General features: G+C 47.2%; 1 protein-coding gene across 1 annotated transcript in view; it reads left to right on the top strand.

The window, feature by feature from the left end:
* Window positions 1–8,746: 8,746 nt before the first annotated feature.
* The window catches only part of LOC111154678 (kazrin, periplakin interacting protein), a 433,844-nt gene continuing 415,146 nt past the window's right edge, over window positions 8,747–27,444 (top strand). Inside the window, exon 1 of the mRNA XM_022514491.1 lies at window positions 8,747–8,972. Coding sequence (XP_022370199.1) covers window positions 8,747–8,972 — 226 coding nt within the window. The remainder of the gene's footprint in view (window positions 8,973–27,444) is intronic.

Raw genomic sequence — 27,444 nt, 5'->3', positions numbered from 1 at the left:
TAGCTCTTTGGTTTTCTTTTTTAAAAATTAATTAATTTTTTATTATTTTTTATTATGTTACGTTAGTCACTATATGATACATTATTAGTTTTTGATGCAGTGTTCCAAAATTCATTGTTTATGTATAATACCCAGTGCTCCATGCAATCCAAGCCCTCCTTAATACCCACCACCAGGCTCACCCATCCCCCAAACCCCTCCCCTCTGAAACCCTCAGTTTGTTTCTCAGGGTCCACAGTCTTCTCATGGTTGACCTCCCCCCCCTGATTCTGCACCCCCTTCATTTTTCCCTTCCTTTCCCTAATGTCCTCCATGCTATTCCTTATGCTCCACAAGTAAGTGGAACCCTGGATAACTGCCTTTCTCTGCTTGACTTATTTCACTCAGCATAATCTCCTCCAGTCCCATCCAGGTTGATGCAAAAGCTGGGTAGTCATCCTTTCTGATGGCTGAGGAATATTCCATTATGTATATGGATCACATCTTCTTTATCCGTTTGTCTGTTGAAGGGTTTCGCAACTCTTTCCACAGTTTGGCTATCATGGTCATTGCTGCTATGAACATTGGGGTGCAAAAGGCCCTTCTTTTCACTACATCTGTATCTTTGGGGTAAATACCCAGTAGTGCAATTGCTGGGTCATAGGGTAGCTCTATTTTCAACTTTTTGAGGAACCTCCACACTGTTTTCCAAAGTGGCTGCACCAACTTGCCTTCCCACCAACAGTATGAGAGGATTCCCCTCTCTCCGCATCTTCTCCAACATTTGTTGTTTCCTGCCTTGTCAGTTTTTGCCATTCTAACTGGTGTAAGGTGGTATCTCAGTGTGGTTTGGACTTGAATCTCCCTGATGGCTAGTGATGATGAACATTTTTTCATGTGCCTGTTAGCCATTTGTATGTCTTCATTGGGGAAGTGTCCGTTCATGTTCTGTTTTTCAAAAGGAGCACATATCCGCCGTCGTGCATGGGACACAGGTGTCAGGGTACCATTTCACTGCCAAGATGGTGGAGGACGCTAAGAGCTCCTGAACTGAGGTTGCTCTGAGCTAACACATTTCCCTCTTGAACTGCACACGCATCTCATAACGTGACCTCGTGGTTCCCAGTTTTGGATTATAAAATTGTTTTACTTCTCCCTGGCATAAAATAAGGCAGGTAAACAAATAAAGGGGCAGTCAATTAAGATAAATATGGCAACATCACAATTTACTGGCTAGAGACACATAATCCCAATGAGCTGAGCGTTGGGTAGAACAGCTCACTTTCAATCATGGGTACGACTGGACAGCTAATCCCAAGTATCAGAGCAGATGGTTGCCGATGCTGTCCTTCATGGCACACTGGGTTGAATGGCGTATACTGTTTGGCTAATACATGCTTTTTCTCAGCACTCACCACTTGAGTGCTGGAAAGGTTTAGTGTTGACTCCAGGGGTGAGACTCCAAGGCCCTTTCTTACTACTCCTGCTGCCAGTTTCTGAGAAAGGACACGTCTCCATATCTGAGATGCCTTTGTGGGGCTGGGGGGGGGGGTCATCAGCAGCATCGGGGGCTTAATTCTCCAGGTAGTCGGTGCCTAATGTGACATCTGCTCCATGGCCTGGAGGGAGGTCCCTACTGGTCTTTATGGCACTGATCCTGGGAGGGGTTGGGTGGAGAAGGGAGGCTCAGTGCATAAGGCATCCTAGGAGTAGAAAGAAATGAACAGAGAGGGAAGTCGAAGCTCTCAAAAGTCTGAGCAAGGGGTGGGGGTGGGAGAAGAAATGAGCAAAAAACCTCTCTTGAAGATATCATTTGGTTAAATAAACGGCAAAGCAACATATGGGGAGAAAAAGGGTAAAAGGACCTGAAAATCCCATTCTTGGAAAGTCCCACTGTGCTCCATGCTGAGTCTAATGCACTACTGTTAAACACACACACACACACACACACACACACACACAACAAAACAAAAAACCCCCAAACCTACCCCCCCCCACACTCCTAGAAAGCACAGCAAACAACTCGTGTAGAATGGAGATCACACGAACAACACTATCCCTGAGAAAAGAATAAATGACCCACTTAGGGTAGGTCTGCGCAGCATTTCAAACCCCTGGGGTACCATTTCGTGAACCAAAAGAACTAATTTACCAAATGGGTCCCCAGGGCCTGGAAGAACAACTATTCTGGCCACCAAGGAGCGGTTCCTTCTGTCTCTCCCCATCAGTGCCTCTGGCCAAGAATGAAGGGCCTGGGGCTGGGGGGGATGTGGGAGGTCCCTTGGTGCATCAGGGCACACGGGGAAGAGACTGTGTTCATGCACTGGCGTGAAGGGGGATAAGGAAGAAAAGGCAGATGTGTTAGAATCAGACACACACCCGGGCCTCACTCTGTTTCTGTGCCTGCTGGCTGGGGCCGTGTGAGCAAGCCTGAGCTTGGGGCTTCTCCTGATCTGCGGAAAGGGGATCCTCACACCCGCCCTTCATGTTGGGAAGATTCAGCCTTGGCTGGTGGAGATGAATGGATGAGTGCAGTGGGGTCATGGTGACACCCAAAGGATGGGAGCCGCCCCCCTCAGCCCTCGTCGCCCCCCACCTCCTCTCCAGGCCCTCCTGATGGTGTCTACATTGCTGATAACATCTACCAAGTTCTTCCAGGCACCAGGCACCTGGCCAGATGCATCATTTGCCATGGCTTGTTTATTTCCTTAACACATCTGCGAAGTAGGTAGTCACATCGTCCCATTCTGTTACTGGTGAAGCTGGAACTCGGGGAAGTTAACTAACTCTGCTCGTGTCACAGAGTAAGTAAGTGGCAGGGCTGGGACTCGACCCCTCGCCTCACTAACTCCAGAGCCTGTGTCTTGACTGCATTCTTGAGCTCAGAGAAGAGTGAGAGCATTGGTGACGTCCGTTAGCGTCATCCTGCCAGTGGGCTATGGGGAGGGGGCTTCCCTGAGATGAGGAATTGGAGCTGGAGACCCGAGGGCTGGAAGCCTTGACCGCGTGCTCTTTAGCCTTCTTGAAGGAGACTCCCAGAGACTGCTGTGCGGTGCTGGAAAATACCACAGCACCCAGCCCTTGCAGAGAGCCAAGACCTGAGACGGCAGGAGGTCTGGCAAGGTACCTGGGGGTTGGGCCAGTTCTTTGGGGAGTAGGGATGGTTTTCTGCAGGTGGACATGTTTGTCTCAGGCTTCTGTATTCTGCTTGGCTGGTGTTATTTGTCCCCATTGCACAGGTCAGGACAGAGCCAAGAGCCAAGAGCCCAGGCCATCGGGCACATCCTTTTGTAAGCCCTGCAGCACACCATGTAAGAAACACCAAAAATACAAGGAACATTCGAGGAGGGAAAAAATTACATTGCTATGAAGAGGTAGAGGCTTCAAGTCTGGATGTTTGTGTGTATGAGTAGATGTATTTTTACTTATCTAGTCCATGCATGGACTATCTGAATTATAAGTGGTTATGGAAGGACTGTTTGCAGGTGGAGGACATGCAGAGATGACTGAGCTGGTCATGCTAATGACCATTAGCTCATGCTCATAACTGTGCTCTGTGCTGATTGTGTGTGTGTGTGTGTGTGTGTGTGTGTGTGTGTGTGTGTGTGTGGCGTACAGATGCCTGTGCATACATACATTCTCACTTATAGTTCCAGGCTATTTCTCTAAACCCCACAGTCCTCTGCCCTGTTGTCCCCTCCCAGTGTCTTTCTTCTCCATCCCTTCATTTCATGACTGTGGATATGAGGGTGACTAACGGCATCAGGGGAGCATTGCCAGGAAGGGACGATAGCTTCGCCGCTGGGGCTCAGGACCTGCACGCTCCCCTCAATGTCCACGGCTCTGTCCCCCTCCTGGTCTCGCCCAGAGGCCCAAGTTCCGAGTGCATCTGACTGAGGGATGCTTTGCCCTTTTCCCCACAGCACGTGCTAAAACCCACTCAGCCAAAGTAAACTGCGTCAGTGGACAAAAGATACAACGCCTAGATTGGCCGGGATTTGCATGTGACAATTTGAATAAACAGACCTTCCGTCTGCAGGGAAGGAGGGAGGGTGATTCCCTAGGGACTCTCGGGTGGAGGAGGGTGGGAAAGACAGCACAGGCAGCAGCCAGAAGGGAGGGCAAGGGATCCCTTGTAGACATTCCCGAGGTCCATAGCGCACACGCACGCACAGTGCGCTATGAGCACCTGCCCCAGCTGCCTGGGGCAGGGAGTCCCAAACTTCGCACTCCAGCAGACACTCCTGGGAAGGTTGTTGCAGATGTAGATCCCAGCACCTCCTCAGAGATTCTGGTTCGTCCGTCTTGGGGCTGAGGATCTACATCTTAACAAAGCAATTAAGTAAAGGGAGAGTAGTGAGCAAGGGGAGAGGGGTACAAGATGAAGTCAGAGGCCAGGTTGCCCAAGACCATGAGGTCGCTCTCAGATCTAGAGCTTAGGAAGTGCCCCTGCAGCAAAGTCCAGTCTGACAGTCTCTGGTGCTGGGTACCCATTAGTAGGATGATGGGTCATTTCCTGAAGACTCTGCTTTTCATCCCTCCCAACTCCTTCCTGTCTCTGGCTCTGTGTTTCTCCATCCACCAGTATACAACAGGAGTGCTGGGATAAATGACCCCGATGTTGTCTCGTAGGAGCGCATAGTCTCATTTGGCTACAGGGTGGGCCAAACACATACACTGGGTTTCCTGGGACAGTTCCGATTTATGTCACTGGTCCCAGCTTCATTATTTATAACACCCTCTTTCGCTCTCAAAAGTGTCCCAGTTTGGACATTAAATTATAAGGTCATTCTATTTATGGGAGAAGGGAGGTGCATAGGACATGGCTATCAGCAATGGGCTAGGCTCTCTGCCTTGGTTCTTATTAGGAGTTCTCTTTTCTCTGAGCGAGACAGACTTTTGCAGACTTTCCAAAGTGCACAGGTAAACGTTGAAGGGCACCCAATGCACATGGTGTATTCTGCTCAGGAAGACGGGGCACTCAGTGAATCCTGGCAGAGGCTGGTGAGTGCACAAGGGCGACCAGTGCGCTGCCTGAGCTGTGAATGGGGTTTGGCAGATGGGGAAAGAGGGCAACTGGGAACACTGGGAAATGGGAGCATGTCCCTATGAAGCAAGCCCATTTCTGGCATGGTTCTTAATGTCAGTTGCCTGGGTTGTAAAGCTGGGGCTATGTTAACAATATGCGTGGCCCCATGCTCAGAGTCATGAATCCCAAGGAGAGAGGAGCCCCTCCCCCACTTTTATATGTGTCTCCCAAGAAATGAGCTGTAAAGCACATCAGCCTGCAGGTGGGCAAAGTGGGCTTGCAGTAGGGTGTTAGGTAAGGGGGCAGGGACGTGGATTCTGTGACCATTTTTTTACCTGAGATCACCTAGGGAGGGGCGGTGGCGGAAGTTGGGGGGTAGACTAGTAATCTTTTTGGTTTAAATCGAAGGGATGCTAGAGGGTTATTGATCCCAGGCCTTCTGTCTGAGATCTGGTCCTTTTGCATGTGGATGAACATAAGATGACACAGCTGGGAAAAGCCCCCCTTTTCAGGTTAAGAAGCAATCTCTCAAATATAAAATTCTTTAAAATCCTAGGAGGCACCCCAGGAGTTTCTAAAGTGAGTTTCTTGACATTTCAATAGTTGTATTACAAAAGGGGAAAAGAGGAGGCAGAGAGAAACGAGAAGGAACTCAAGGAATGGGTATTTGCTTTCTGTTTTCCTTGTTGGATTTTTTTGTTTTGTTTTGTTTTGACTTGATTTTAAGATTCTGGTGGGTGGGAATAATCTCACCGAAGAGGAAAATGAGTAACACTTGGTCATTTTGTTTGCTGTACAGACACGCTCACACATACTCATTTGAAGAGGGCTTACTATGGGGTAGGTAGCAAGGATGCAACGACAAATCATGCGTGAAAACCGACCGCCCTCCTTCCCCCACACCGAAGCTGAAGCCCTCGGTGAGCTCTCCAGATAGAGCTGCTCCTGTTCATTTCCTGGGAGAGTTTGTTCCCAGGACACCCCTCCTTTTATTGCTATTTGCATCTGTGCTGACTTTTATTTTTATTGAGGTGAAATTCACATAACATCAAAGGAACCTTTTTTCTAAGAGTGGGAGGGGTAGAGGCAGAGGGAGAGAGAGAGAATCTTAAGCAGGCTCCACACCCAGCACAGAGCTGGACCCAGGACTTGATCTCACAACCCTGAGATCATGACCTGAGCTGAAATCAAGAGTCAGATGTTTAACTGACTGAGCCACCCAGGGGCTCCTAAAATGCACCATTTTAAAGCAAATAATTCAACGGCCTTCAGTACATTCACGATGTTGCACAACTACCTCCTCTACTTCCAAAACGTTTTATCACCCCAAAATGAAACCCAGTATCCATTAAGCAGCCATTCCTCATTCTCCCCTTCCCCCAGCCCCTACACCCACATCTGTCTGGATTTACCTAGTCTGGCTATTCCACAGAAATCATGTTACCTTCTGCGTCTGGCTTCTTTCACTCAGCAGACTACTTTCGACCTTCACCCACACTGCGGCAATTGTCAATGCTTCATTCTTTTTCATGGCCGAGTAATAGCCCATTGTATGGATATACGGCCATTTGTTTATCCAATCATCTGTGGTTGGACATTTGTTTCTACCTTCTGGCTATTGTGAATTGTGCTTCTGTGAACATTTGCCTACAACCTTTGGTTGGGGGTATCAGCTTTCAACTCTGTGGCTCTATACCCAGGAGTGTGATTGCTCAGCCATATGGTAATTCCGTGCATAACTTTTTGAGGGACCACCAAACCGTTTTCCATACTGGCTGAACCATGACAGCCCCCACCTTTTGAAGACTCACAGTTAGGTTCCCCCGTAATTTAACCAAAGGACTTCAAAGAACTAAATCCTGATTTACAGATACACCAAGCAGCCTAAGTTCCTTGGTTGGTCCAGCGGGTCAGAATTCCTACTAATGAGACTCAGGTCAGGGGTTCAATCCCCAGCTGACCAGTTAGCTTGGTAGAACAGACAGTGAAAAATTGTGTCTGCATTCACACGTTCCACCAGTACTGCCTTGCCCTTTTACAAAAGCTTGTTAGTGGCCCCAGGGGGTTAAGCAAGAGTGGGTTTTTATGGTTCCAAATAAAAATCTAGCATCCACGGCACAGTGGGACTAATTGGAAATCAGATGACTGCTTACTTCCGGTCTTGGTTTCAACTGATTTCTGCGGGGCCCCTTGGGTGAATCGCTTAACCCCCCCATCCAGAGCTTCAGTTTCTTCCTGTCTCAGTTAGAATTCCTAATCCTTACTCCAAAGAGATGATAGTGCAGCCTAAGCACTTTGCACACAGTAGGTTTCCTACTTAGTAGATGCTGATAAATTTCAAGGGTGGGCACCCCCAGTCTGTGCCAGGGCTCCCCACCAGTTTCTGCAGTGGGTTCTGAGCTACTCTGCCGAGGGTGACTGAGCTCCGGTGGTGGTGCACTATTGTCCTCAGGGTTACATGGGCTGTTTCAGATTGTCCTATTTGCATGGAATGAAGCTTGCTATGGTAACAAGGTCTGGTGGCTGGAATCCAGGGCCCCAGTGAAAAATGCAAAGCCTGTACTCTGGGAGAAAGAGGAGCTGGATAGGTTTATCAACTTTAAGGTTACCTCAGTTCTCCCTTGAAGAGGGAATGGGTAAACTGAGGCAGCAGGGCCTCCACACTCTCACTCCTCCAGTAGAAGGAGAAAGAAGCCCCTTGGATGCCTTCTGGTCTTCTCTCCTGGCCTCCCCCTTTCGACCCCCAATATTTAGCCCAGCCAAGGAGCTTAGGACCTGGCTAAGGCCAGCCTTCCACCTCGGGTGCACACGTGGGGGGTTTGGGTCTGTGAGGCGACCAGAGCTCCAGTGGCCCGCCCTGGGGCCCGGTAGAGAGCTCCTCCCGGGAAGGGCGCACAGAGCAGGTTGGGGCAGAGGAGGTGGGGGTGGTGGAGATGGAGTGGGGTGGAGAGTGAGAGGCACTCAGGGCACTAGCTCAGCTCCCCCGCTCGCTGCACATTTCCTACCCGCATTTTAAGGAAGGCAAAGCTCCACTCCTGAGATCGAGCCAGCTGGCCCCTCCCCCCAGGAGCTCCATCCCGGCTCCCCTTCTGGGCCTCTTTGCAGAGCACCCCTCTCTCCCGAGCACCCACCCCCTTCCCGGCCCCCCGCGCGGGGAGCCTGCTAGCCGGGGCGGGGGCTGCCCCACCGCTTATGGGAGGGGACCGAGGGCCCGCGGTGGAGCAGGCGCCCCCTACCTCTCGCCGGGGGCGCCACCTCGGCCCATTGGCGGCCGCCGCCCGCCGCCCCCGCCCCCCGGGGGGGTGTGTCCCCGAAGTGGGGGGGCGCGGGAGGCCGAGGGTGCGCCCGGGGCCCAGATCCGGGCCCCCTCCGGAGCGCGCGGCGAATGGTAGGCTCCAGTGAAAGAGTGCCGGGCGGCGCGCGGTGTCCTTCCCCGAGCCGCGCTCGGCGCTGGGGTCTCCGCGATCGCTGCTCCTCCTCCTCCTTCTCCTCCTCTTTCTCCTCCCCCCCCCCACCCCACGCCGCCTCGCTACCGCCGCGGCTCCGGCTGGAGGCGCCGCTGTCATTCCTGCGCCGGAGGAGCCGGCGCTGCCGGTGCCTGGGGGTCGGGGCGCGGGGGAGCCGGGCCGCGGGGGACCCAACAGGTAGAGCCGGGGGTGCCCGGCCGCGCCCCCCCCCCCCCCCGCGCATCATGCAGCTCTTTGTCACCTCTCTCGCCCCCAGGCCAAAATCCTGAGCATGATGGAAGACAATAAGCAGCTCGCGCTCCGCATCGATGGGGCGGTCCAGTCGGCCAGCCAGGAGGTGACCAACCTGCGAGCCGAACTCACGGCCACCAACCGGAGACTGGCGGAACTGAGCGGCGGCGGCCCCGGTCCGGGCCCGGGAGCGGCGGCCAGCGCCTCGGCGGCGGCAGCGGACTCGGCGGCGGCGAACATGGAGAACCACCAGCACGGCGCGCAAGGTAGGGCTCACCCGGCGCCAGGGGCGGAGGGGAGGCGAGCGAGCGGGACCCGGGCCGAGGTGGCCGGGGACTCGGAGCCTCCACACCCCGGGCGAGATCGCCGCGCGCATTGTGGCTCGTAACCCTTTCCTCCCTGCGGTGGCCACCGCTGCACCGCTGCTGGGAGTTCCAGGCTGCTGTCATTAAGGAAAACCCCGGCGCAGTGTGCACGGGTTCACACGGTCACACCGGGCACCGCCAGCGGGAGCCAGGCGCAGCCGGCGGCGCCCCTCCCGCGGCGGAAAGTGCCCTTTAGGTGGCACACAGCCCCCGACTCCGTGGGCAAACTTTTTGTGCCTGGGCCTTTGTCCCGACCCCCGGCAGGGGTGAATGCCACAGCTCCCCCCCAGCCCCCTGCCCCGATTCCGAGGGCTTCTTCTCTGGGGAAGACTGTCTCAGAGAGTGAGCTCCGGGCTCCGCTGCCTTGGTTGGGGTAGAGGATTGAACCGGCTTGTACTTTCTCTCCGTGGATGCCAAACCCCTCATCTCGATTGCATCTGGACTTTATTTTCTCCCCCTTTGAGATCGCGCGGACAGCGGAATATATCGATGCAACAGTAGTAGATGGTCTGCTCAGCAGGGAGTTTAAATTTCCAGCACATATAAACACCGAGTGCACTTTCCGGGGGAAATCTTAGACCTCAAAGGCTGAGTGATGGGCTCCTGGCGAAATGAAGGCTTAGATGGTGGGTTGCAGGGAGCCGCTGCTGGAAAGGACTCTGCACTTTGGAGGAGGAGGGGGGAAAAAGACAGCTGGGCCGTGTTGGCATTGACAGTGATGCAGCCCTGAAAGCCCTGGGAGGGTTAAAGGTGGAGGAAGCATCCAAAAATGCCCTGTTTGGTTTCTATGAACTGAAAAGTCAAAGGGTAGACTGGCTTTTCAGTCTTTTTTTTTTTCCCGTTTTGGCCTAATTGCTCTTTAAGAAACGGTATCATTGATTATTAATATCATTCGGTTAATTAACTGAACTGCTGAAATCCCGAATCTGGCAGAGAAAAATGATCCAGTCTAGGGGGCCACTTGTATAAATATGTCACTTGATGAAGTATGAGGTACCAATAGCTCAGCAGCTCAGAGGAATTCTCTGGTTTTGTTGTTTCAAGAGCTTCTCCTAAGTGTTGCGGGAGAGTGTCTGTGTTCGTGTTAATGCCTTCTCCCATCAGTTTCTTTTGCTCCTTACCTCCCCGGGGAAGGTGTGCTTTTCGTGGTGCGGGGTGTTAAAAAGCCTGTACGTTAGTTTTATGCAGAATTCCAAGTCATGTTGACTTGGTACTTTGGGGAGTTGGTCAGAAGTCTTAGGAATCAGGGTGGGAATTTGGGACCAAGGTAGCCATGATGTAATGGTGGGAAGGTGTTGTAAAGCTGTTACTTGCTGCGGTTTTCAAGGTGGGTAGCTGGTTATTGTGTCATTTATCCCTTGTGCTGTCATTGTGTGTGGAAGTTACTCCACTGTGGCATCCGGAGGGGAAAAAAAGGGGGGGGGAGCTGGACTGCGTGGTGATGCTTTGTTCTTTATAGGTCCAGACTCTTCCAACATTAAAGAAATCACTAAGAACTGGCATTCTGCTAAGAATCAAAAGTCATGCTAAGGAGCCCTGAACAATGCTGGTTTATTTCCCACCGTCTGCCCCCTTTCCTCAGCCAAGGAAAAGTTAAGTGGCTTTCATTTGAGTCCCGGGTCCAGCTGCGGACTTGAGCACGCCAAGGAGGTCAGTACGGCGCTGATCCGCTCACCCGACTTGGACACTGAGATACTTAGCTGATGGTCCAGTTGTTGTAGTGAAGCAACAGTGGGCGATTTCCTTCTTCTCTTTTCCTACAAAAGTGCCCAAGGCTGTGGACAGGACTTTTGGATCTCTTGATAACCTTCAAAACTCCCGAGACCAGCATTTCCCTCACGCTCCTAGGAGTATGCCTGCTCGGGTTAGTAAGCCATCTGCTGGGGCGGGGGGGCTGTTGGATGAAGGATGGTCTTGATTATTCCCCTGGGTAGCCTTGTTATTTTTCAATACCTTTACCAGGGGGAATTAGTGATTTTATAATCAGAGAAGAAAATGTTAAAGGTTTTAGCTCAACTTAATTTTTGGCCACCTAGTCCTCTTAAATAGATGTGAATTCAAACCAAGGTGACGGTTGAAAAGAAAACAAGCCCCCCAACCCATAATCCAGTAGAACATCATTTACTTTAACTCGACAGGAATACCCCAATTCAGTACTTTTTACATTAGTTGGCCTCTGCGAATATTTTCGGTTTTGTTTTTATTTTCTTGTTTTGGTTTTCTCTCATGACCTGTGGCAGCATTCTTGCCAGAACAGAAACCCTCTGTAGATGTGTTCTAGTGGTTTCTTCAGCTGGTGCTTTCCTATTCCTAAAGGAAAGAAAGCATGGGGTTCTCCCAAGTTAATTCTAAAGCATGGTCTGTTGGTTTCCTCATGCTTCTTCGTAATACAAGTCAAGCTCGGTTCCTGGGGGTTAATGACCATCTTCTGAATGCGTCCTCTGTTTTAATTTTGTCTGTGTTGGGAGATTTAATGGCCCCAAGCCCTAGGACCGTTTGGTGCTATTGAGTTGTCCTTTTTCAAATCAAAGTTTTGAATGAAATGAGTAGCTTTCAAAATGCATCTGCAGAAGTCATATTTTACTAAAGGGCATTATGCAGATTAAATGAATGCTAATGTATTTTTAATAATATTAGCACAAATGGTTACGGGGAAGAGTCACTCTTGCTCTCCCTGCCAAGAACTCGTTAAATCTGTTTTCAAATTTGGGGTTAAAAAAAAAATTTTTTTTTTAATGAATTACACAAGCACATCAATTCACCGTGGGAGTTCTGTTCCAGCCGTGGTACCTGACCCTAGGTAAGTCGACGAGGAGAACTTGGGTTTTCCTAGAGAGTTAATGCAGTGTGTCATTTAAACAAAATATTAATTTGGTTGGTACCCTGTGTGAGCTGGCTTGGTTGCTATGTAACAGAGTCTAGAAAGTGAACTGGCTGAAAATCTGGGCTTTCGACACTTTGCAGGATCTTCTTTCGGAATCTGTGTTGAAAGAACACTTGGCAGCCGGCCCATCTCCTCTCTCCCTGCTTCGAGTGAGTTGGATAATCCCTAATGAGGATCCTGGCATCCCGTGCAGAGGGCATCCAGGCAGGGTGGCACATTTCACAGCTCCCAAGTTGCCTCTAGGGGTGGGGGGGTGGGAGGGTTCAAAACTGCCTTTGACAGGTGGACAGAAGGAGCCTCGGAAAGAACAGAGCCAAGCATTTGTTCCAATTCGTCTTGTTGTTGGTAGCCAGAGAACGGATTTGTTTAAAGTAACATTTCTAAGCTGTTTTCCTCGGCGTAACATCTCTGGAAAATGTGTTTAAAATGCTTGCTGTTCTTTGAGGGGAAAATATAGCAGTTTGTTTCCCTGAAAATGTTTTATCTGATGAATGACTAATATTAGATTCAATTGGTTGCTTTGCTATGTGTAGAATAAAACAATTAAGCTTCATTGTACGTGATTCAAATAGGTGTTAACCGTATATACCATAAAAAACTTGTGCCTCGTAGGATGTGTGCCTACTGCTATTAGTCTGTTGGGTTTTTATTTTTTAAGGAAGTAATTGTATTTATATGCCTATACAAGTGGGAGTGCTGATCGCATCTTTTTGGGGTGTTGAGGACTTGAAGCCTACTGCATTTGTTAGGACGGGGATGGAGAAAAGGGTCATTCTCCTATACTTTGGTCCCCTTCCATAAATAGATGCAAGCTTTATTTTTTTCTCCCTAGGCACTAACATAGGCTGTTACTTCTGGTCTGACTGCTCGTATCTAGCATCGCTACAACAGTGGAAATCCTGCGGTGAGGTATGAATTACCTCCGGACTGAACTAAATGTGTGAGCAGTCTACAGAGATGCTAGATACTGTTGCTTTGCAAAATAAGTTCTGTCTTTTGGCATCCCCTTCCCAATTCATCCTACCTGCGCTCTTGTTTCCCCAAGTAGACTTTTATCTTTTTTTTTGAGAAAGGATTTTCCGGTGGTAGAGAAGATGGAGCAAGATGGGGTGGGGTCTCAAAGGTCACCTTCTGTTAGCTTGTCCCCAGCTGACGGAGCTCGGGTCACGTCCGTCTTGGTTTTCCAGCTGTATCAATGGGCTGAAAGAGACGTGTGTCTTTTCCTAATCTGGGAGGCTGTCATGAGATGGGACTTCAGAGTTCTTCCCGAAAACCCCCATGCGTGGAGAGATTACTTACAGATCAGTACAGCATGGTTGAAATTAGATATTGATTGGCTATTATTTACTGTCTTCCCATTGTCTTTGGAAAATGTCTGCGGAGGACCCCCGAAGTCATGTTTCTGGCTCTGATTAATTCCATGCTTCCAACGTTTCAGGATTTATGGAGGCTTTTCAAAACTCCTTTGCTATTAACCAGAAGTCTAAGCCAATCTGATTTTTATAGTAGGAGCACTGTCCCATATCGTCCCAGGGTAAGACAAGGCATGTTCTCCCCATTCCTTTACGCCCCAGCTCCCCAAGACCGCTGGCACTTTTGAGGAATCCTGTAGGTCATCCTTTGTGACTCACTGGCTGCCCATGAGCTTGTGGCAGATGGGCCTGGCAGGTGGGGTGTGCTGGTTGGAGTGTTGCCTGCTCACTGTGCAAATCATGTGGGGCCCAGAAGGTCAAGCTTAGGGTCCTGGCCATATTCATTGCCTATTTCACCTGTATTTATTCCTGAGTTATATAGCTAAGGAAAGTGAAATCAACATCAATTCCCCAGTTCTTTTCAGATGTTTTCTTGGGTTTGTGTGAGGTTTAGTGCTTGGCTTTTTACCCCGTGCCATCCATCAGGCAAGAATGCTGAGGCCAGGGAATGGGTTTTTACGGGATCTTGTACATGAAATTAGTCTGTACCATTTGGGCTGGGTACCGGGGTCAGTAACACGTGGGATGTCGGGGTGTCACCAACAGCACTCATCACCATGTCTCCATCATCTGAAATGCAGGCAGAGCCAGTGTAGGCAGGATCACTTAGGAAAAGACAGCTTCCCTGAAGCCAAGAGAGTGACCATCCATTGCAGCAGATTGTATCTGACATTTCACAGCATGTAAGAAACCTGCTGGCCCATGTCACCATCCTCAGGGTCCCCTGCCATCCCCAAGTCTAATGTGAAGAAGCTGGAGGAAGGCCAGGCCAAGAGATCCCTGTGCGGTTGGATGAGACCAGAACATTCTTGCTTGTTGGACGCAGCTCAGATCTAAGTGGTGAAGTCCAGGTTGTGCCGTGTGGGCATTCCTGCTTCGCCCTTGGAGTCCTGAGCTGCTAGAAACATGAAAGAGGCTGAACAGACTTTTAATGATTTTGGCAAGAACAACTGTTTGGGCAGGTGGCTTCTGTGTGGTGGGGAATCATTGGTTCTCAATTTGTTTTGGTGTCTTTGTTAACTTGGCCTTGCCAGACCTTTGGATCAGACTTCTGAAAAGCTCCCGTCCCCTTCTCCCTCTGAGGAATTGAGACCCAAGCATGAAAGCTCAGATGGGGCTGGTTAATAGGCCGTTCTGCGGGCAGGGCACCCCCAAGGCCTCTGTGCTCTCCTATGAGGTGCAGTTGGGCCAGGAGGATGGAGGAGAGTGGGAGAAGGAGTCGCCTCGCCCAGCCCCCACCCCCACCGTCTTCCATCAGAGCGAGCACTGGAGTAGCTCTGGGGGTGTCCTTCTATTACCAGGACTGTCTCAGCCCCGCAGATGGTTCGAAGTGATGTGAATCATGAAGAGTGAAGTGCCCTCTCAAGGAAGGTGGGTCCACAGCTAATATTTTACACTTGCCTTTGGTGCGGCATAATGGTTCTTGGAGCTCACCTCTTGAGTATATCACCAAACGTTAGGCATTCTGGAACCATCGTGACACCATGTAATTCTTGCCTGGCAGAGACTTCAACGTAGGACTAAATGAAAAGTCGTTTCAGTGCTTTTGTCAAACTTTTCAATAAGTAAATATCAGGTGTTGTCCCAAATGTTTCACACACATCATTGAATCCCATGCCCAATGAGTTGACAACTGTAACGTCCATTTTTCGAAAGAGGAAGCTGGGACCGGGAGAGTTGAAGTCACGTGACATTATAATGACTCCGATGATGCTGATGGCAGCAAGTTTTGATGTAGTCTCCGCTTGGAGCCACGTATACTGTTCCAAGAAACTTCCTGTATTAATGCTTTGAATTGATGCGTTCGGTCCTCGTAATGACTTATGAGGCAGGTACCATTCTGGTACCCATATCATATATAAGAAAACTAAGGCAGAGGAATGATGCGTTACTCCCACAAGGGTATTCTGCTGTTGTTTGACCAAGCTCTCTGGCTCTGGAGCCCATGCTCTCGCTCATTCCCCTTTGATGCTGACGGTCGCTCGGTTGATGATGATGGAACCAGGAATCCAAACCCACCAGGTCCCTCAGCTGCTTAAAACTGGGTTGTCTCCTAAGTCAGAAGCATCCTTTGATTTGATATGTCGAGAAGGTTGAGGGAGCTGTAGGCTTGTCTCTCTTTTCGAGTATTACTTCCCGAGGCTGCTTGTAATTTCTGAGTCCTTGTGATGAAATCATTGACTGAGAATGAGGGGAACACCGAAACCCGTCACTTGGGTGTGAAATTACCTGGCAAAGAGGGAACCAGATCCTCCTTGCAGGATCCACAGCCCAGGGGTCACTTGTCACCAGTGAAAAGAACCATCTGATCCTGGGCTTGGGACCTCCTGCTTCTGGACTTGGCTTTCTCTCTCTTGGGAGGCATGAGTCCTGGCGAAGCTGGAGTCTTGTGGTCTCCCTCTTCTGCAAACACCTGTGTCCTTCCCTTTGCCACCTTCCCTCCCTGTGGTCTCAGGAGCCTGCAGTTGCCCAAGACCATGCCCAGCAAAGGACCCATTAACAGATACTTTTATACTCGAATTTCCCAGCTTTGGCAGCTTTGACATGAAAGGCACGAGGATTCTTCGCTGGGGAGGGAGGCTGCTGTGTGTACTGTGGGATGTTCAGCAGCATCCTTGTCCTCTGCCCACAAGATGCCAGTAGAACCCTCCACACCCCAGTTGTGGGGGCCACAAACAGCTACAGAAGTTGTCCCACGTCCAGGGGGACCAGAATGGTCCCCGGCTGAGAAGAGCTTTTTATGTCAGGCAATAGGAGAGACCAGGTTGTGAGTCTCGAATGGTGGCTGTATGAGAAGAGTTTTGTCTGTTTTCGGCTCCATTTATGGCTCCTAAAACATTGCCTGGCACATAGCAAGGGCTCAATAAATCGTTGTTGAATGAATGACTGAACCCATGATCCATCACTAATTACAGCGCGTGACATTTGGTTTGCTTATTGCCTGATGTGGGGTATCAAGAAGAGCACTGATTTAGTAATCGAGCACTGGCATTGAGCATGTGCTTGCCCTTTTCCTGGTGAGACAGTTGAGGCACAGAAAGGAAGGTTACGTGACTTGCCCAGGGTCACGGAACCAGCAAGTGGCAGAGCCAGGATCCAAGCAGAAGTGAATGTGACTGCGGGTAGTGCCCATGGGCTTGACCAGTGATGCTGTATGGCTGTGCGTAGTTTCTCCCGTTCCTGCCCAGGAACTTATTTTCATTCTAAAGCTGGCATTGTGGCAAGTATAATTAGGATCTGCCTGTCAGACGCTAAGTCATTCATCATAAATCCTCAGAGCCTCACCGTAGAAAGGAAGGATCAGTGTCTGGCCAGAGGTAAGAGGGCAGACTAGTGGCTGAGCCATATTCAAATGTGAGAATCCCTCCCCCCCCCCCTTTTTTTTAACCAAACTGCTGGGCTTTGGCTCTAGAGTATCCCAGAGAGACCTTGAACTTCTTTCTTTTCTGGGAAAGGGGATAGTGGACCCCTCTTAGCAGGGGTTTGACTCATTCTTAGGAAAAGGGATGCTCCTGGATCAGAACCAGGGAGCTGGAAGCCCTTTTGAGATCATCCGAGAGTCGTAGGGATAGCAACACCTAGAGTGTGATGAGCCCTGTCTGGCTTTCCCAGGCATTGAGGATGCACTTGACGGAGGCTTTTCCATCTCACTGCTGTATTGCAGCCCATGAGGTCATGCAATCACCTCCATTCTACGGATGAAGAAGTTGAGGCTTAGAAAGGCTAGGTTGCTTTTCTAAGCTCTGGAAAGTGGTCATCTGCTGAACAAAATAGGGCATTGGAATCTGGTCTCAGCTGACCCTGGACCCCACCTTGCCTGCTTCACTGTGGCAAGAACATGGCGATACTGTGTCTGGGAGTGTAAAGACATGCCAGTAGGATGGTTTTACCTTTTGCTTAACTCTTACCCCACCCACCACCCCCCTTCTTCATTCTCTCCTTCCTTTCTTCTTCCTCTCTTCTCTCGGTGTCCATCAGTATGACAGATTGGGCACATAGCTTTGGGAACCACAGATTTAATAAGATATGGACTAAGTTATCTTGGAGCTCATGGTCTAGTAGGTGTGACTGACATGGACACATAATTACATTTTCTAATAAAGGCCTACACAGATGTAATGGCAAAATAGAGCAAGTGACAAATATAGATGCCTTCACAGATGTGCATGACGGCGGTGAGCGTGATAAAGCCATGCTGTGAAAATGCATCAATTTTGCTCCTAAAGGTTAAACTGACCATGAGAGATTATTAAAAAGTACGAGTTTTTTGGATAGATTGGGATTGGGCACTGCGGAGAATAGCTTTGGGCTGGGACCTGCTTCCACAAAGGGCATTCCTTACGGAGAAGGAAGATGGGATGATGCAAGGCTTGGATCTTGAATAATAGCTTTCTTTTTCTCCAAAGAGAACAAGAAAATATATGAGTTTCAGTGCAGGTATAGCCCTTTGTCTTTTAAAAGAAGCTCACTCTTTGTCTCAGCCTCCTGGCCAAGGCTGGGGCTTCTTCTCAGCTGCCATAAATGAATTAGTTCATTTTCTTTGATTAACGTGGACTTTTTTGTGTGTCTTTGTTTAAAACCAGTGAATGTGGTGTACTTGCTTTAATTCAGTAAGTACATCTTGGAACACGGTGGGATTTATGTCTCTCCCCGCACCTCCACCCCCAGTCTTGCCATTTGAAATTCTGTGCTCACCATTTCTTGATGATAGTTAGGTATGAAATTTGGAAACTTGATACTGACCCTGGAGAGTGCTGTCGTGGTACCCTAGAGCATGACGAAGAATGGCTAGGGAGAACGGACCTGTGATTGTATGGATATTGATGATCTTTATTAATGTGTTCGTCAAGTAGATTGTTTTTCCTGTTCCTACAAGATTTACTCTATGAAGTCAGAAAAAAATGGGAATATTTGAAACCTCTTTAGTTTTGAGAGTTAATAGAAAGGCCATGCCTGGCTGCCATTTTGTGGAGGCTATTGGCCCGTTAGCTAGCAGATGTTTCCAGTTGCTCTGTGTAATCTGATGTGGTGCCAGGCAGCCCTGCTGAGGCAAAGAGGTACATTTAAGTCTTAATGGAAGTCCTGTGGAGAAGGATCATGATTCCATGGTTGGCTGTTATACAGAGCAGGCCATTATCATTGGCCAATAGAGTAGAACCTCGTTAAAAGTTGGCTGGTCAACACATGGGTTGGTTCCACCATAGGATAACTCAGAACACACCCCCAACACCTTCAGTGTATCACCTTACCTCTAAACCAAAAGCTTGATGAACACTCAGGCCACAAAGCCAGTGCTGGATCCCGCTTTCCGGCATTCCACTGCATTTATCCACTCTTCCTCTTTACTTTGTACCCAGGAGGGCACCAGGGAAGCACTTAATTTTATCACTACCCAGATCTTCACTGTATAAAAAGACATTCACAGGCAAGGTCTCTATGGATTCTACCAACTGGCCCATATGACTGAATTGAGGTAGACACAATAATCTATTTCTTAAATAAAGAAACTGTGGCGCAGTGATTTAAGCTAAGTTATTCAAGATTATTGAGCTGGTCACTGAATTAGATTCCCCCGCTCTATCTCCCGACACAGCCTGGTTACATGGTGCCAGAAGAGGGCTGCGTATGGCTTATGATTGGGTGAGATCTGACCTTGCCTCGGCCACTCCCTGTTGGACATGGGCTGCCCTGTCCTAGAAGGCCTAGATGGTGACACCATCACCCCAAGCTTGTGTTGGCCTGCTCTGAGCCCCCACGTCCACCCATGGTGAAGGGAGATTAAAGTTTTACAAATGACTTATCTTCTTACTGCCTAAGCTTAGAGCATCTCTTCCAGCTTCCCTATCAAGCAGTTGGGGATCTAGAAGCCAGGGCAGGGCTGTATCAGGGACCTTCCCATCTTTGAATGAACTCTCCTTTGGAGCAAAAGTTTTTGCACCCACCACCACAGTCATTTGGGATTTTTGAATATGGGAAGTACATCTGGGTAAAGACCTATATGGTCTTAGTGTCGGATGTGTGTATTTTCCAAGTATTGGAGGCAGGATTTAGCTGCTTCCATAAATCTGCCTAATTTCGGTCTTCACTGTCCCTTCAGGGAGACTTCATTAAACCTTTGGGGTCTCTTTCGTTAGGGCCTTTGGTTTGATGTACAACCAAAACGTGTTGGTTTAAACTCTCCACCTAATGTACTGATAATGTAGGTGCATGTTTTCGCTTCTGCTGTGGCCACAACTCTCTGAATAGTATGCGGACCTCCTGCTGCTCCAAGTTCTTGCCTAGACTTGAATCATCTACGGACCAAGGGGCAAGCGTGTGGCAGAAAACTCATGGAAAATCAGAACAGGGTATTTTGCATCTTAGAGGAACGGAAGATGGTGTCAACTTGGAGGTCTCTGTAGTGCAGCAGACAGGCCGGCTGATGCAATGCTTGGGGTCCGATCTTGGTTTTAATTTCAGTGTGACAAGAAACATTCTCTATGGCTTCCCAAACCTCTGACAGCAACATAGCCATAATACACAATTGAACTGCATTTGAAGACATAAGGGACTCTAGAAAAGCAGAAAGTATTTTTAAGGACCAAAGTGTTCAGGTGCTTTTGAGTTGTAGATTTGTATTAGGGTTAAACGTTTAAGACTCCCCCACTGCCGGGACGCCTGGGTGGCTCAGTCGATTAAGCAGCTGCCTTCGGCTCAGGTCATGATCCCAGTGTCCTGGGATCGAGTCCCACATCGGGCTCCTAGCTTGGCGGGAAGCCTGCTTCTCCCTCTGCCTCTGCCTGCCGCTCTGTCTGCCTGTGCTCGCCTGCGCTGTCTCTCTCTCTCTCTCTCTCTGACAAATAAATAAAATCTTTAAAAAAAAAAAAAAAAAAAGATTCCCCCACTGCCAGTAGACATTGTAGTTGCTAGTTGCCTGCATTCACGGAAGCGTTTCCTGATTTGGTCTGGAGTTCACTTTCACACCTGCTCTGTGGCTTGGATGATGGAGCTGGTGTAGGATAGACCAGCTTTTTCTGCCAAGCGCCCGATAGCAAATATTTTAGGCTTTGGGGGGCATCGGGTTGGTGTCACAGCTCCTCAGCTCTGCTGTGGTAATGGGCACAGCAGCCATAGATGACAAGTAAAGGAAAGGGCGTGGCCATGTTCCAATAAAACTTAGCTTATAAAAACAGGCGACCCTACGGCTCTTAGTTTGTCAACCCCTGAATTTGTAGTTCTCCTTTCTTTGCCTTCTGACCTGTTTACTTCTAGCGCCTTCACGGTGCTCAGCATACAGGAAGAGATTAATAAATGGTGATGGAATGAGTAAGCTAGTGGATTAAATGTGAACAATAAAACCAGTCGATTAGTGTTAGAAGAACAGAAACAAGAAGTTAGTCGCTGGGGGTATAATGGTTAGCGGACAAGAGAAGAAGACATTTGTGTCGGAAACTGTGGTTTGAGGTGCTGTCACCTGTGTTTAGAGATCATTATTGACCTTAAAAGAAGGTCAATATGTAGCAGATATGTGGGTTTAAGGGAGTGAGACAGACCCAATCCAGATCTGGTGCTAGGACTCCTATGTGGTACCTTGTGGCTCTCGGTGTCTACATCTAGAACAGGAGCCTGCTAACACCTCCTTTAGAGGGTGACTGGGGTTCTTTCATGGAGCGTTTCTCAACCTTGGTACCTTGGCACCAACGACATTCTGGGCCAGAAGATTCTTGACTGTGGGGGGCTGACTTGTGTACTGTCCAATGTTCAGCAGCATCCCTCGTCTCTTCTACTAGATGCTAGTGATGCTCCCATAGCCTGACAACCAAAAAAAGTCTTCAGGTGATGCCCGTGGTTTTTCCCTGGGTGGGGAGGGGGAAATCACTCCCTGGATGGGCACCACTGCCTTGATGAAATAACACATAGGGGGCCTGGCACAAAGCTCAGTAGACTCTGGGATTCAGCGGATAGATCTCTTCATTATTAATAACATATTGTATTATTGAACGCTGAATTCTCCCACCTTTGAATGAAATTCTCTTTCATTCAATGAAATTTCCCCAGCCGATTTTTGTCTCCCAGAAGCAAGAGTATTTTTGTTCTACACCCCAGGTCTTTTTCCTGATATTTCTGTGTTGCCTAGAGGCCCTGCTCCTAGGAAGAGCCAAACTTCACATGATGTCCTTCGAGTGTGGTTTCCAATTCTTCTCACGCACATGTATCTTAGACTTGTATTTGAGGTTGTGGTCAGTATCCAGAAATAGCTCATTTAAGAAATCATCCAGATGTCTGCAACATGAGTGGACAAGGAGGTTTAAGAACTGAAAAGCTTAACTCACAAAGGCTGGCAGACTGGGGTAGGAGGTTATACTCAGAGGAGACAGGTAATGTACCCCCAAACTAGCACCAACAAAACCATCTCTTCCCTACGGAGCATGCGCACGCTTCTAACATTAACCAGGGGCCAGTTTTCAGTGGTTTAAACTTCAGCCAACATGGCTGTTCCATACCATCAATTCTCTTCTGGATTTAATGATTTTGCTATCCGTATTCCCACTGCAACAGTGGTTCCCGGTTTTTATATATACCCTTGTTAATATTGGAGAGAGAGAAAGAGAGAGATATTTTTCTGAATGGATGAGTTCTGGCCCCTAACATTAGCAGTTGTAATTTTTCTGTCTATTTCAAAAAAAAATACATACATGCATAAGAGTACAGTGAATTCTGCAGCTTCTGCACCTGCATACACTTGGCAATGACGGTGCATACGCACAAGAGAAAGGATTCATTCTGTCCACGGTAGAGACCTTAGGGCACGTTAGAGACCTTCAGACTTTCTCTAAGCTGCTCCCTCTGGTCACCCAGAGTCTCTGTGGCTCACAGGTCAGGGCCTGCTGCTACCAGATGCATCTGGACGTGTGCGTTCAGTCCTGTTTAGTGGTCCTCAGTATTGCCATGTGTGATAAGGTGCCTAAGAACTGCCTTGGAAAATTAGGGCTGCTGTGCCAGAACTCTGACTACTTTGCCGATTTTAAAGGATCCTTCTTCTATTCCTCAAGTTTAACTCTACCTCAGTGTGACACAATCAGATTGATCTATGATTTGGTCCCTTGACTTTAAGAAAAACTCTCCATCATGTAGGCAAACATTTCTGTAGTAACTTCCTGGCATGAATATTGGAAAGCGCCAGTTATAGTCAGAATAGCAGAACTGGCCCTAAACTAGATTTCGGGCAATATGATTTGATTGGCCAACTGCCATTGCCAACCAGCGTCATCCTGCCCCATCTCCAGCTAACTCCTAAAACCCCTCAAGCATGTGATCCATCATATCATTTTCTCATTTATGCCAGTGCTGGATAATGGCCTAATCTCTCCAGCAGCATTCAGATTTATTAGAGAAGATGGCATTTACAAATTCATTTTACTGTTCCACGGCAAACACCCTATGTGGGTGTGCACTTTCTCATTATAAACCCTACTTTTTTTTTTAAATTTTTTTTTTATTTTATTTTTTATAAACATATAATATATTTTTATCCCCAGAGGTACAGGTCTGTGAATCGCCAGGTTTACACACTTCACAGCACTCACCATAGCACATACCCTCCCCAATGTCCATAATCCCCCCCAACCCCCCTCCCCCCATTAACCCTCAGTTTGTTTTGTGAGATTAACAGTCACTTATGGTTTGTCTCCCTCCCAATCCCATCTTGTTTCATTTACTCTTCTCCTACCCCCTTAACCCACCATGTTGCATCTCCTCTCCCTCATATCAGGGAGATCATATGATAGTTGTCTTCCTCCGATTGACTTATTTCGCTAAGCATGATACCCTCTAGTTCCATCCACATTGTCGCAAATGGCAAGATTTCATTTCTTTTGATGGCTGCATAGTATTCCATTGTGTATATATACCACATCTTCTTTATCCATTCGTCTGTTGATGGACATCTAGGTTCTTTCCATAGTTTGGCTATTGTAGACATTGCTGCTATAAACATTCGGGTGCACGTGCCCCTTCGGATCACTACCTTTGTATCTTTACGGTAAATACCCAGCAGTGCAATTGCTGGGTCATAGGGTAGTTCTATTTTCAACATTTTGAGGAACCTCCATGCTGTTTTCCAGAGTGGTTGCACCAGCTTGCATTCCCACCAACAGTGTAGGAGGGTTCCCCTTTCTCCGCATCCTCGCCAGCATCTGTCATTTCCTGACTTGTTAATTTTAGCCATTCTGACTGGTGTGAGGTGGTATCTCATTGTGGTTTTGATTTGTATTTCCCTGATGCCGAGTGATGTGGAGCACTTTTTCATGTGTCTGTTGGCCATCTGGATGTCTTCTTTGCAGAAATGTCTGTTCATGTCCTCTGCCCATTTCTTGATTGGATTATTTGTTCTTTGGGTGTTGAGTTTGCTAAGTTCTTTATAGATTTTGGACACTAGCCCTTTATCCGATATGTCATTTGCAAATATCTTCTCCCATTCTGTCAGTTGTCTTTTGGTTTTGTTAACTGTTTCCTTTGCTGTGCAAAAGCTTTTGATCTTGATAAAATCCCAATAGTTCATTTTTGCCCTTGCTTCCCTTGCCTTTGGCGATGTTCCTAGGAAGATGTTGCTGCGGCTGAGGTCGAAGAGGTTGCTGCCTGTGTTCTCCTCAAGGATTTTGATGGATTCCTTTCTCACATTGAGATCCTTCATCCATTTTGAGTCTATTTTCGTGTGTGGTGTAAGGAAATGATCCAATTTCATTTTTATGCATGTGGCTGTCCAATTTTCCCAACAGCATTTGTCGAAGAGGCTGTCTTTTTTCCATTGGATATTCTTTCCTGCTTTGTCGAAGATTAGTTGACCATAGAGTTGAGGGTCTATTTCTGGGCTCTCTATTCTGTTCCATTGATCTATGTGTCTGTTTTTGTGCCAGTACCATGCTGTCTTGATGATGACAGCTTTGTAATAGAGCTTGAAGTCCGGAATTGTGATGCCACCAACTCTGGCTTTCTTTTTCAATATTGCTTTGGCTATTCGAGGTCTTTTCTGGTTCCATATAAATTTTAGGATTATTTGTTCCATTTCCTTGAAAAAAATGGATGGTACTTTGATAGGAATTGCATTAAATGTGTAGATTGCTTTAGGTAGCATAGACATTTTCACAATATTTATTCTTCCAATCCAGGAGCATGGAACATTTTTCCATTTCTTTGTGTCTTCCTCAATTTCTTTCATGAGTACTTTATAGTTTTCTGTGTATAGATTCTTAGTCTCTTTGGTTAGATTTATTCCTAGGTATCTTATAGTTTTGGGTGCAATTGTAAATGGGATGGACTCCTTAATGTCTCTTTCTTCTGTCTTGTTGTTGGTGTAGAGAAATGCAACTGATTTCTGGGCATTGATTTTATATCCTGACACTTTACTGAATTCCTGTACAAGTTCTAGCAGTTTTGGAGTGGAGTCTTTTGGGTTTTCCACATATAGTATCATATCATCTGCGAAGAGTGATAGTTTGACTTCTTCTTTGCCAATTTGGGTGCCTTTAATTTCCTTTTGTTGTCTGATTGCTGAGGCTAGGACTTCTAGTACTATGTTGAATAGCAGTGGTGATAACGGACATCCCTGCCGTGTTCCTGACCTTAGCGGAAAAGCTTTCAGTTTTTCTCCATTGAGAATGATATTTGCGGTGGGTTTTTCATAGATGGCTTTGATAATATTGAGGTATGTGCCCTCTATCCCTACACTTTGAAGAGTTTTGATCAGGAAGGGATGCTGTACTTTGTCAAATGCTTTTTCAGCATCTATGGAGAGTATCATATGGTTCTTGTTCTTTCTTTTATTAATGTGTTGTATCACATTGATTGATTTGCGGATGTTGAACCAACCTTGCAGCCCTGGAATAAATCCCACTTGGTCGTGGTGAATAATCCTTTTAATGTACTGTTGAATCCTATTGGCTAGTATTTTGGTGAGAATTTTTGCATCTGTGTTCATCAAGGATATTGGTGTGTAGTTCTCTTTTTTGATGGGATCCTTGTCTGGTTTTGGGATCAAGGTGATGCTGGCCTCATAAAATGAGTTTGGAAGTTTTCCTTCCATTTCTATTTTTTTGGAACAGTTTCAGGAGAATAGGAATTAGTTCTTCTTTAAATGTTTGGTAGAATTCCCCCGGGAAGCCGTCTGGCCCTGGGCTTTTGTTTGTTTGGAGATTTTTGATGACTGTTTCAATCTCCTTACTGGTTATGGGTCTGTTCAGGCTTTCTATTTCTTCCTGGTTCAGTTGTGGTAGTTTATATGTCTCTAGGAATGCATCCATTTCTTCCAGATTGTCAAATTTGTTGGCGTAGAGTTGCTCATAGTATGTTCTTATAATTGTCTGTATTTCTTTGGTGTTAGTTGTGATCTCTCCTCTTTCATTCATGATTTTATTTATTTGGGTCCTTTCTCTTTTCTTTTTGATAAGTCTGGCCAGGGGTTTATCGATCTTATTAATTCTTTCAAAGAACCAGCTCCTAGTTTCGTTGATTTGTTCTATTGTTTTTTTGGTTTCTATTTCATTGATTTCTGCTCTGATCTTTATGATTTCTCTTCTCCTGCTGGGTTTAGGGTTTCTTTCTTGTTCTTTCTCTAGCTCTTTTAGGTGTAGGGTTAGGTTGTGTACCTGAGACCTTTCTTGTTTCTTGAGAAAGGCTTGTACCGCTATATATTTTCCTCTCAGGACTGCCTTTGTTGTGTCCCACAGATTTTGAACCGTTGTGTTTTCATTATCATTTGTTTCCATGAATTTTTTCAATTCTTCTTTAATTTCCTGGTTGACCCATTCATTCTTTAGAAGGATGCTGTTTAGTCTCCATGTATTTGGGTTCTTTCCAAATTTCCTCTTGTGATTGAGTTCTAGCTTCAGAGCATTGTGGTCTGAAAATATGCAGGGAATGATTCCAATCTTTTGATAATGGTTGAGACCTGATTCAGGACCAAGAATATGATCTATTCTGGAGAATGTTCCATGTGCACTAGAGAAGAATGTGTATTCTGTTGCTTTGGGATGAAATGTTCTGAATATATCTGTGATGTCCATCTGGTCCAGTATGTCATTTAAGGCCTTTATTTCCTTGTTGATCTTTTGCTTGGATGATCTGTCCATTTCAGTGAGGGGAGTGTTAAAGTCCCCTACGATTATTGTATTATTGTCGATGTGTTTCTTTGATTTTGTTATTAATTGGTTTATATAGTTGGCTGCTCCCATGTTAGGGGCATAGATATTTAAAATTGTTAGATCTTCTTGTTGGACAGTTCCTTTGAGTATGATATAGTGTCCTTCCTCATCTCTTATTATAGTCTTTGGCTTAAAATCTAATTGATCTGATATAAGGATTGCCACTCCTGCTTTCTTTTGATGTCCATTAGCATGGTAAATTCTTTTCCACCCCCTCACTTTAAATCTGGAGGTGTCTTCAGGTTTAAGATGAGTTTCTTGTAGGCAACATATAGATGGGTTTTGTTTTTTTATCCATTCTGATACCCTGTGTCTTTTGATTGGGGCATTTAGCCCATTCACATTCAGGGTAAGTATTGAGAGATATGAATTTAGTGCCATTGTATTGCCTGTAAGGTGACTGTTATTGTATATTGTCTCTGTTTCTTTCTGATCTACTACTTTTAGGGTCTCTCTTTGCTTAGAGGACCCCTTTCAATATTTCCTGTAGGACTGGTTTGGTATTTGCAAATTCTTTCAGTTTCTGTTTGTCCTGGAAGCTTTTAATCTCTCCTTCTATTTTCAATGATAGCCTAGCTGGATATAGTATTCTTGGCTGCATGTTTTTCTCGTTTAGTACTCTGAATATATCATGCCAGCTCTTTCTGGCCTGCCAGGTCTCTGTGGATAAGTCTGCTGCCAATCTAATATTTTTACCATTGTACGTTACAGACTTCTTTTCCCGGGCTGCTTTCAGGATCTTCTCTTTGTCACTAAGACTTGTAAATTTTACTATTAGGTGACGGGGTGTGGACCTATTCTTATTGATTTTGAGGGGGGTTCTCTGAACCTCCTGGATT

Source organism: Enhydra lutris, unplaced genomic scaffold, assembly GCF_002288905.1.
Source record: "Enhydra lutris kenyoni isolate GAN:26980312 unplaced genomic scaffold, ASM228890v2 scaffoldscaffold38, whole genome shotgun sequence".
Classification (NCBI taxonomy): domain Eukaryota; kingdom Metazoa; phylum Chordata; class Mammalia; order Carnivora; family Mustelidae; genus Enhydra; species Enhydra lutris.
This window is presented reverse-complemented; position numbering and strand designations above follow the sequence as displayed.